Genomic DNA, 11,538 nt, shown 5'->3' with positions numbered 1-11,538 from the left:
TGTGTGGATGGGAATTACGCGTGGCCTTTTATTCACGTTAATCTTCCCCGTTGAGGTGGCACAAATAAGCAATAACTCAAATGTGTAAGTGTATAACGTATCAAAAAGTATAACTTGTTGAACGGGTATAACATGTGGGTTTATGTCACTTTGTTGTTTGTCGTTTTTTGTGTGTATGTGAAATGTTTGTTCCCAGTGCATTGTGGGAAATGTGTCTCCTCTCCTTTCCCCACGTTCTCTTTTCTTTTTTTTCCATCCCCTCGTTTTATTGCGAGAACGACGCTTTAAGTCACCCGAGAATAAACGCTCCAGTTGAAGCGGTTATCTTTCGCAAAGTTTTCAAAGGTAAGAATCGTTTTTTTAATAAAATCGCCACCTCTCGTTTAATGTTTCTTACAGTTGTCTTGATGGTGTGTTTTTCTCTTATTTTGGTGTAAACGAGCTTTTTTTCCGCTCGCTCGGGCAGTCGGGGATGTGAAAGCGCTTCTGAGGGGGGAGTCCAATTTGACTCGGAAATGCGCGCAAAGTGAGGGGTCATCTGACAAAAAATTGTTGACCAGTGGCTCCTACAACATGTCTACTTTCGTCTTCAAAATGTATATGCCGGTTCCATTCGACTGTTGTGTTTTTATTCGGTCGATTTCCCGATCAGCGTCTTCCTTGCAGCAACGATTTTCCTTCCCGTTTACATTCTTGCAGCAAACAGCCAGCCATCATCTTTGTCTGCGTTTGTTTAGCCGCGTCGCACAGCGCGGGCGGGCGGCGCACATTGGTTTTCCAGCAGAATAGCTTATTTCCCTTTAAAAAGCGAGGGCCGTGCGCGAGCGGGAAACGCCGATGGTGGAAACGAACACGCCCCATTCTGTGCGCACGGGGCGGGACTAGACGGGCGATAGTGTCGTCGTTATTGGTCAGATTTCGCGACATGTCCCGCCGCACCGTTGAAAGCTGCATGGTGATAGGTTGGAGCGAGGACGGTGATTCGTTAGCAAAACGTCAACGCTGTAAACGCGTTGCATAAGCTGCCTCATACAATTTGGCACAATTTCAAAAGGCTCAATGCAGATTTTTTTTTTTTTTTCCACTGATGAAATTATAAACTATTATAAATTATTCACTTTGAAATTATTGATGTGAAAATAATTGGTTAGTTAATCACGATAATTAAAACAAAAAAAAAAACGTTTTGGTTGACTATTGTGACACTTTTAGCGTATTTTTCTCACGCCACTATGATGTTTTAAGATTATAATGGTCTAAGAATACACATTCACATAATGCATAAGCGACATATATTGACATTGAACAATGGGAAATAAAAATTTGACAGTTAAACAATAGGCAGTAAGCCTCACCCAATTGATTGAAACGCGCCTAATTAACTCTTTATTTATTGCCACATTTGGTTTAAAATTCCCCCTGAAATTTGAGTGGAAACATGATTGTGGAATCTGAGGATTTTCCTAAATTACCACGATTAGATCATAAAATAACGACGAGGTGATTATGTAATTATTGCAGCAACTCTAGAAATGGCAGGAGTGCACATGGTCAACTATTATTATATTTACCTAATATTTATTCCCTTGTGCAAATGTATTTTATTTTCAGCTAATCTATAGTAGTCATGGCCCGTACCAAGCAGACCGCCCGTAAATCCACTGGAGGCAAAGCCCCGCGTAAGCAGCTGGCCACAAAGGCTGCCCGCAAGAGCGCCCCATCCACTGGCGGCGTCAAGAAGCCCCATCGTTACAGGTAAGAGTGTAATCTGTATTTATGCTGCTGGGGAGAAACGTGTATCATTTATTATTATAATTTTTTTTTTTAATCTATTCAGAAGGCAAGACACATTTTCTGTTACAGCGAGATGAAACAAACATACTTTGTGAATTTTCCCCCCCTCTAGGCCTGGCACCGTGGCCCTGCGTGAGATCCGTCGTTACCAGAAGTCCACCGAGCTGCTGATCCGCAAGCTGCCCTTCCAGCGCCTGGTGAGAGAGATCGCCCAGGACTTCAAGACCGACCTGCGCTTCCAGAGCGCCGCCATCGGTGCTCTGCAGGTGCGTCTATGTATTTCCGAGCCAAAACAGAAGTTGCCAAATTGATATTTGTGATTTTGAGAAGTCATTTTACTATTTGCACGTTTCATTTGTTAATTAATATTAATATTGTTTCTCTCTGGTCGGCAGGAGGCCAGCGAGGCCTACCTGGTGGGACTGTTTGAGGACACCAACTTGTGCGCCATCCACGCCAAGCGTGTCACCATCATGCCCAAAGACATCCAGCTGGCACGCCGTATCCGTGGGGAGCGCGCCTAAATGGCTTTTTCTCTCATTTATTCCAGATTATACTCTCTTCCCCTCACAACTCTTTAGATCCCCTCTTTTCCCTTCCCGCACACTTTAATTGTAGTTTGGTTTATGGCTCTATACATTATATGAGTGTGATAACTGTAAAACGTGTAGTCATGTCTCCTTTGGTGCTACTAGTAACAGAGTTTGCTTAGAATATCTTTGTGTATGTTTTAAATCTCAAATCACAAACAGTTACTCTTCACATCTAACTAGCAAACTCAGAAATGCCAAGTCATCTACATGGATAGATTCAAGATAGGGTGTTCTTGTGAAGCCAGGAAAATCTTGTTATCAAATCAGCATAGGACACAGCATTTATGTTTAAGGCATTTTCATATTGGGTAGTTAACTAAAAAGAATGGGGCTTTTTTTTTTTTCCCAAACAGAAATTTGAGTGTTTTTTTACGATATTGATGTATTTCTACTGTTTGATTCTGGTTGTTAATTAGAAATGTCATCGTGTTGTAACAACATTGCATGGTTTGACAGACTAAAAATGGCATATATGTAGCAGACCCATGGTGATCATGTTTTCATTTTCAGCATCGTTATATCAAGGTAATGGTATGACTTTTTGTTCCTCTCAGGTTGATACAACCTTCAATTCTTTGGTTTGTTTTTCTACTGTGTTTTTGATTTGTGTTTTGGTCTTTATTTTTATTTTTTACAAATATTTGTACTCCAAAATTCAATAAACATATTCTTGTGGTTAAGCGAGTTTACTGAGCTGGGCTATGTTTAATGTTTTATTACACTAGCTCTTGGAAATAATCCGATTTTGTGACGATAATATTAATTTGTTATGAGAAATTACACTAGACATAAGAACCTATTTTCCTAGGTCTTATTTTTTATTTAAAAGCTTTTACTGGCTTCTTTTCGAAAATCATCTTAAATATCAAATTAAACATGTATTAATACAGGAATTGCCGAATGACAACATTTAAATTAGGAATAGAGTTTAACATAAAAAAGAATAAACCCAGTCGGTGATCTGTAATACTATCTGATAAGTTTAAAGTCCAGCGGAGTTGGACGGGTCTGATAAATCAACCCTTGCAACCTGCAATCATAAGCAAAAAGATTTAACACAGGAGGCTGCGGCTCCCTTCGCACTCGAACGAGTCAACACAAGATGTTCACCATTGAACGCGGTGCTAAAATAAAGTTAGAAACAGCGCAATTCTCATAAGTTTCATGTTTTCTCACCAGCGTAAAGTGACAAAACTCAGAAAATAAATAGGCCCCGTTGCATTGTGGGACACGGTATGAGTGACGGGGCGGCCATTTTCCCGCTGGACGCTGTTCCCATTGTGGCAGAGAAAACAGACAAGCCAAACATTTATCAGGTACAATACCGAGAGTTTTCTCTTAGGTAAGTCGCTCAAATTACGCCAGTAGTCGCTTGGACGAAGTTTGGATTTTTTAAATAACAGATTGACAAAAGTGTAATTTCAATAGTTGGAGTGGAAAGCGGCAATTTTACCGTGCGGAGGAAAACAACAAACGCGGCTGTGGAGCCGACGGAGAGACGCAGTGTTTTTCTGGACGAGGGAACGTTCCGTTTAAAATTATGCGCGGGTTCAGCTCGGTTCTACGCGGCCGTTGGGGACCGTCCGGCATCCCTGCGCCCATTGACGCGTTCCTTAAAATGTCCTCTTTGATAATCTGTTGTGTTTTAAAGCTTTGGCTCCGTAGTTGCTCATGTAATTGCCATTGTTTACGCGCTGCTCCAGTGCTCTTCTGCCCTGGGTCTTTATCCCGTTTGCGCATCAAACCGCCGCCATCATCAGAGCGGAGCGGGGCGGGCGCTGTCCGTGCGTCACAACAACAAACCACGCCCACCCGACCGCTGATTGGCTGAACTCCTGTATTTACGCAGCATGTTGCTTTTTTAGCCAATAGCGTGGCCGTTCATTTGTGATTGACGTCGGCCGGGATAACTACAATAGAGAATGTCTTGTATGTATACAAACCTCAAAAAAAAGTTGAGCGAACTGTCACTAAGGCCATGTGCCCACCAACATATTTATTTTTTATAAATGTATGAAAACTTACACAATTTCCTGTTTCAGACCGCGTTCCTACAGAGCTTTATGATGTATGGTGAAATTGTAGGTTCATTGTATATTGCCAAATGTAATCTTAGTGCGTTTTTTTGGTTTTAATGCACATCGCCATTTCTTTCTATTCTTTATTTTATTGCTTTAATAATGTTAATGTGTGTTTGTTCCTGCCGTAACACCGTAATTTCCCCCGCGGGGATGAAGTGTTTATGATGACGAGAATTTTTTTGTTCCATATGTTTTGTGTACGCAAATTGATCGAAACGGCCCGTTCTCCTTTGGTGTTCGCCAGGTGACCCGTAGTAGACATGGCCCGTACCAAGCAGACCGCCCGTAAATCCACTGGAGGCAAAGCCCCGCGTAAGCAGCTGGCCACAAAGGCTGCCCGCAAGAGCGCCCCGTCCACTGGCGGCGTCAAGAAGCCCCATCGTTACAGGTACCACGGAAAGACCAAAAGAGTCGCTGTGTTCTGGCTTTGTCTCTGGTCAAACAAAGCGCCTCAACCTTTTATTCCCTCACAATGCTTCCCCTTTGATTAAATTGTGAAACACAACCGCTATGTGTGTTAAGTGCTTCATGAAGCAATTCAGGAAATACAAGTGAAGACTATCAAACCAATACAGAATTAAATATAAACAACATCAAACTTTATTATAATGTTGTTTTTTTTTTGGACAACCTATGACAATAGATATACAGTATACCTGTTGATGTTTCGCTTTACCACAAGGTACAATAAGATGCCTGCAGCGCCTCGGCTTAAAGAAGTGTGTCATGCCCCTTTGGTGGCTGACAGTGTTTTCACTTAATGTTTTGAAGGCCTGGCACCGTGGCCCTGCGTGAGATCCGTCGTTACCAGAAGTCCACCGAGCTGCTGATCCGCAAGCTGCCCTTCCAGCGCCTGGTGAGAGAGATCGCCCAGGACTTCAAGACCGACCTGCGCTTCCAGAGCGCCGCCATTGGAGCTCTCCAGGTGAGTCTTTCGGGGCAAAAAAACAAAACAAAAAACATGGCTTGTGCACCATCTCAGTCTCCCGTATCCTCCTCCATGCTCCTACATAAGTTATTTTTATTTTTTATTTTTTTGTTTATGGTGGCTTGTAAAATTATCGCAATGTCATGCCAGCCATTCTGGCAAGAATATTTATCGCTTTAAATGTGAGTAATTGCGGATGTCAGAAGAAGCAATACAACTTTCTCTTTAAAAAAACTTCCGCCATTGTTGTAGTTCGTTCAGAGTGCTGCCGTCACATCCCGATATACTGCCCCCACTGGTCATGTGTTGAATTGCATCCTGCGGACGCATAGAGTATATTTCTGAGGATGTGCACAACCAATACTCTAAAGAAACGCAGGCTATGCAAGGGAGCCATCTTGCGTGGGCGTTTGCGTATTTAAAAGGAAGTGTATATAAGGGCATTTGTAAATGGATAGCTACACAGAAGCAGCACTGACCAACTCATACCTGTTGTCTCTCTCTCTCTCCCTCTGGTCGGCAGGAGGCCAGCGAGGCCTACCTGGTGGGACTGTTTGAGGACACCAACTTGTGCGCCATCCACGCCAAGCGTGTCACCATCATGCCCAAAGACATCCAGCTGGCACGCCGTATCCGTGGGGAGCGCGCTTAAGTCCTTGCTCCTCTCCTTCTCACCCACTCTTCTTCCTTCCTTCACCACTCTGTCCCCCCCCCCCCCTTCCATGTTGGTAGTGTGTAGAGGAAAAACATTATATTATGAATAAAGTGTATAGTGTTGTTTTTTCTTAGTGCTCTCGGCAGCAGACTTCTAGGGTACTCTTTTGTGCATGTACCGGCTGGATGGTGATCAGACCTGCACCAGCATACACACCCACACCCGTGTGTCCTCTTTTGCCATATTTTTTTAAGCTCTGCCTCAAGAAACCATGCGGCTCAGAGAGAACGGATCCGCACTGGAGCGGGGTGGAGGTGTGGGATGGGCCACTGCTGACTCGGGAGGGGCGGGGCGGGAGATGGGTACAGGGTATTGTCTGCTGGGAATCTCCTCTTCTCCTCCTTCAGCAGGGTGCTAGAACTTACCTCATCCCCTTCTCCCGGGAGCCGCTCTCAGCCGGGAGGGGGGGGTTCACATCCATCCGCCCCCCCCCCTCCCCCGCCCCCGCAAAGCCGGAATGTGCGACACCGCGGTGTTTGTGCGCGTGGCAGCTCTGATCGGCACAGCAACTCGTATATGATTCATGAGCGTCTTCGGAGAAGTTGATTCGTTCTTACCATATTGATCATCGCTGTCTCGGCTGGTGTTATGTTTTTGTTTTTTGGGGTTTTTTTTTTTTGTCTTTTCAATAACAAGCATGGAATTTTTTCGCTGCGGTAGTAAACATTGTGAATCACATGAAGACGGGGGGGATGAATCGGAGAAATGAACAAAAACATTTTTTTTCTACTGACTTGTTTAGGCAACCAAAGTTTGATCCTTGTATAGATTTTTTTTTTTCCTAATTGAAGAAGGAAAAAAAAAAAAAAGGATTTAACCCTTTGTTTGGTTAAAATTGGCTACATCTATTAACAGTATGAGCCAAAGCATGAAAACTGTAATCTAGATGTTTTATAATAAAGGATCGTTTGTAATCCGGGCCTTTTTACACAAAGGTGTGTGTGTGGAGATTTGCTACATTCTCCAGAACTATAAACCGAGATGTGGAATATATTTTTTGACAAATTTACTTTTAAAATGTGAAAATGTATTGTCAAGTCAATGTTAAATGATAAACAATTCCGGATCAGTTTTCTGTTTTTGTTCCCCCCCTTGCTTCTTCTCCAGATCGGTAAATGATCCGTGTACCGTTTCTCAGGTTGACTCGTCACCCTTTTAACTTAAATCCATTTTTTTTTTTTTTTTTCAATCTCCTTTTATTTTTTGCTTTTTGAATTTTGGAGGACAATGTTTCAATAAATATTTGTAATTTCCAGATTTGTCAAATGAGGTAATAAATGGATGTTAAACCAAGTTGCCTGATGTCTTAATTAGGAAAAACAATTTATTTTCATTTTTTAAATTCACGACCTACAGTTACTGATACCTGCAAACAGGATTGTAGAATCTGGGTTTGCAGGGCCGGCATTAGAGATGAATTGTACAAAGTACTGGATTAATCTTTAAGGAATGGGCGTCACAACGTTGAAAACATGTTTTTTGACGCAATCAGGCCGCTTATCTGACAGTAGAGGAGTGGCCCTTGTGAAGACAATGTCGAGCCGTTCCTTGGTATCACATTGTTTTTTTCATGGTAAAATCAAATCATGTAACTTCGGTGTGTTTGCTCTTTATGTTCCTACGGGGTTCAGAGTGTGGCCGCCGTCCCGTGTCCTGGAATTTCACCACCAGAGGGCAGAATAATGCCGTGGCATCGTTGTAAGGGGCCCGCAATTGCTCGAGGGCCCTCACCTGGCGACAGTTTCCACCAAATGACCACAGGGGACGGAAATTCCCCACAATGGTGTTCAACTTCAGACTTCACTGAAGTGCTGGTCCTCATATTAAAGTAAAGAACAAATAATCGGTGGAGCCACAGCAGGGCATATTTAGATGTCTAGACAATATTGGCATGGGTGCACTGCATTTCTAATTTATAGATGCAGTAATTAGATCATGCAGTTAGTTTCCACGATGAGCTTCTTAATTCTTTTCAGGTAATTTGTGACATAAACACACACATACGAACACAGATGTATACACATGTAAATAGGCATGACCTAAGCATCCCATTCCATATCCTTCCCCTCATCACTGTTTCATTTCATCGTTCTACTTTCTTGATTAAAAGGGATAAAGCCTTCAGCCATATTCATTACAATGAAACACACACACACACACACACTCACACACACTCACACCAACATATTAAGGTGCTCACATGTACACAATTACAATCACGTCTTGTGGCCTCTGTTCAATTCATTTCCATGAAAACACACACACACACACACACAGACACACACACACACACACACACACACACCCAAACAAACAAACATCTAATGAAACACCAGACAATAATCCTGTTGTTTTGAACATGGCATGGACACACACGCACCCACACACACACACACACATGCACACAGGAACACACACTCACATGCACACAAAATGACTCACACACACGCACACATGCACACAAACAATAATGGTTAATAGAACAAAATATTATTTTCAAAACTATTACATTATAATTTTTTTTTTTTTTTAATATCTATTGTTTTTCTCTTTCCTTTTTTTAAATTCCCAACCCCAGGATTCCAGGCCCATCAGAACATTTGGCATCCAAATTGTGTTGAATAAATCTGAATCCTAAAAAATGTTGAGACTGTGCTGTCCTAGCTGGTACATGACTGTGTAATCTTTTCCATTGATGGATGTCACTTACAAACCAATTGTAATTGTAAATGTTAAAAATGTCATAATGACTCTCTGCTAGAGCACAACATTGATATGCTAATGACCACAGTCTCTATTCCATTAGATTCTAATTTAATTTAATTTAATTTAATTTAATTTAATTTAATTTAATTTTAAATTTAGAATTTAGAATTTAGAATTTTTATTTTTTATTGTGTTAGTTTGTCTGTGCTAGTCTGCTCTGAAGTATAATAATATTTATACCATAATATATGACATTATAGTAAGAGGTGGGTTCAAAATATTCTGATTTCTTATTAATTTAATAGATACAAATTTTTTTTTACTTTCCTTGCACTAACTAACCCCTAAAAAAATGTAAAACCTAAATGAATGAAAGTATTTACAAGCAGTGTGTCAAGGAACAAGACACTGTGAGAAGTGGTTGCCATGTAGTTCCTCTAGTGGCATTCCTTTTGTTGTGGTGGTTTGTCTAAACAAGTCGTCTTGTTGGGACGGACTGATCATATATATAATCATATATAATAATATATAATACTGCACTTTGCTTATGATCTTTGGTATCGATTTGAGTATTACATCGTTTTTTAACTTCTGTCTCATTCACTACATTGACACGTCGCTCACTTGTTTAAATTTCCAGATAAAATCAACTTAACTTAAACTTAAATTAACTTTTGTAGGAAATTCTTGTGTTTCCGTATATGAGACTGGTGTGTGTGTGTGTGTGTGTGTGTGTGTGTGTATGTGTGTGTGTGTGTCTGTGTGTGTACGATATCTGGAGGGAGCTGGTATCTGGGGCCAACATGTACACATCTGTCTCTTGTAAATGTGTGTTTGTGTCTATGTTGGGTATGCATCTTTGGGAACGTCATGTGTGTGTGCGTGTGTGTGTGTGTGTGTGTGTGTGTGTGTGGTGTGTGTGTGTGTGTGTGTGCATCACCTTCCCCAAGGTCTACATCACGGCGCTCCATCTGTGGTACTCAGGGGATTACAGCCAATCCGTCTGTCTGCTGCTCAAAGTGCTGACGGTCAGAGTGGCACCCAGATTAACACAGTGCTGCTGCTGGGATTGATGGGGGGGGGGGGGGGTATCTGGGGTTGGGGTGGGTGGGTGCTTTGTGGAAATCGGTTGTGAGTGGTGGGGGGGGGGTTGTGGGTGTGTGTGTGTGTGTGTGTGTGTTTGTGGGAGCGAGGTGTTTGGGGGTTGGGATTGGCACACAACTGGAAGAGTGTTTGTGAAAGGGCCAGTGGGGGGACGGGGGGCCAGGAGGGTGGGGGAAGGGTCGTGGCACTGGGCACTGGCACTCGGTGGGTCACGGGAGGAGGTTGGGGGGGGGCACTGGGAAGACTGGAATTGGATGGGAGGGGTGGGGCGGGAGGGGGGCCGAGGGGTAAGGGCCACTGGTGTGGGTGGGAAACAGGGGTGGAAGCGAGGGTGGTGGGGATACTACGAGCAGAGTGGAGGAAGCAGGTGCAAGGGCGAGAGCGGAGAGGAGAGAGAAGCAATGGAAAGAGGAGAGAGAGGGATGGGAGAGAGACAGATAGATGGTTGGGGGGGTAACGCTAGCGGTGGAGGAAAAGAGGAGGGGGGAGTGCAGTGGGGTTAGATTAGATGAGTGCTCCGCCGAGGCACCGGGATTAGCACAGAATAGAGCGTAGCGGGTGGGAGTCAGGATGTGGAGGATGGAGGATGCAGAGGGGAAGAGAGAGGTGGAGGAGAGGTCGCAAAATAACATCAAAACAAGAGTGTTTGTGTGGGGAGGTGGTTTGTGTGGTGTGTGTGTGTGTTTGTGTGTGTGTGTGTGTGTGTGTGTGTGTGTGTGTGTGTGAGTGTGTGTGTGTGTGTGTGTGTGTGTTTGTTTTATTCTACTTGTGAGGACTGGTCTCTGAATTGACTAATATTTTCGTGTAGAAGTGCATCAGCAACATGGGTCCTCACTTACCAGGTGTATTTACTTGGACCTCACTTTGATACAAGTACAAAAATGTGTGTGTGTGTGTGTGTGTGTGTGTGTGTGTGTGTGCGTGTGTGTGTGTGTGTGTGTGTGTGTGTGTGTGTGTGTGTGTGGTGTACTGGCCCCTCTCTCCAGTCCAGCGGCCATGTGCTCCTCCAGTCACACTTCTTCGATAAAAAGGCCAGAGGGGAGGGGCCGAGGGAGGGCAACACGTCCTCCTCCTCCTCTCTCTATCATCTGCATCGCTCTCTTTGTCTCTTCGGTACTTTCTCTCTCTCCCTGTTTTTGTCTGCCTCGATCGCTCCGTCAAATTCCCTCAGATGGCAATCGTCGGCATTAACACGCTTAAAATATGTTGAATATTATCGTCCTGACATTGATAATCAATATCATAATCTAATCTCTATTTGTTTATTTTTGCATTCAAGCCATTAGGTAGTGAATGCTTAACTATGGGTCTAGTATTCAAGCAAATTCTATCTATCTATCTATCTATCTATCTATCTATCTATCTATCCATCTATCTATCTATCTATCTATCTATCTATCTATCTATCTATCTATCTATCTATCTATCTATCTATCTATCTATCTATCTATCTATCTGTCTACAATGAATGCATGATATCTGTAGATGATCCTAATAGACTCCTAATATACTAATATACTCATCTTTAACCTCATCCTTAACAACTCCCCTGGTTTGATGATTAAGGATTCCACACAAAGGACCATTCCACCAACACCGACTGTAGGCACAGTGAGT

At 42.9% G+C, this 11,538-nt stretch overlaps 2 protein-coding genes across 3 annotated transcripts; both read left to right on the top strand.

Moving 5' to 3' along the window:
• Positions 1-215: 215 nt before the first annotated feature.
• LOC307234642 (histone H3.3A) lies at positions 216-3,071 on the top strand. Its single transcript, XM_080006477.1, has 4 exons — positions 216-345; positions 1,612-1,755; positions 1,907-2,060; positions 2,190-3,071. The coding sequence occupies exons 2-4, from the start codon at positions 1,628-1,630 to the stop codon at positions 2,316-2,318; spliced, it is 411 nt and encodes a 136-aa protein (XP_079862603.1). The 5' UTR covers positions 216-345; positions 1,612-1,627; the 3' UTR covers positions 2,319-3,071.
• A 559-nt stretch (positions 3,072-3,630) lies between these two features.
• LOC307235364 (histone H3.3A) lies at positions 3,631-7,404 on the top strand. Of its 2 annotated transcripts, none has more exons than XM_080007428.1 (4): positions 3,631-3,703; positions 4,713-4,856; positions 5,240-5,393; positions 5,920-7,404. In XM_080007428.1, the coding sequence occupies exons 2-4, from the start codon at positions 4,729-4,731 to the stop codon at positions 6,046-6,048; spliced, it is 411 nt and encodes a 136-aa protein (XP_079863554.1). In that variant the 5' UTR covers positions 3,631-3,703; positions 4,713-4,728; the 3' UTR covers positions 6,049-7,404. The 2 variants fall into 2 exon arrangements, with proteins under 2 accessions (XP_079863554.1, XP_079863553.1); XM_080007427.1 differs by having other exon boundaries at positions 3,631-3,729.
• The last annotated feature ends 4,134 nt before the right edge of the window (positions 7,405-11,538 follow it).

This window comes from Zeus faber (assembly GCF_960531495.2).
Source record: "Zeus faber genome assembly, chromosome: 9".
Classification (NCBI taxonomy): domain Eukaryota; kingdom Metazoa; phylum Chordata; class Actinopteri; order Zeiformes; family Zeidae; genus Zeus; species Zeus faber.
The sequence above is the reverse complement of the archived record's forward strand: the minus strand, read 5'-3'. Positions and strand labels throughout refer to the sequence as shown.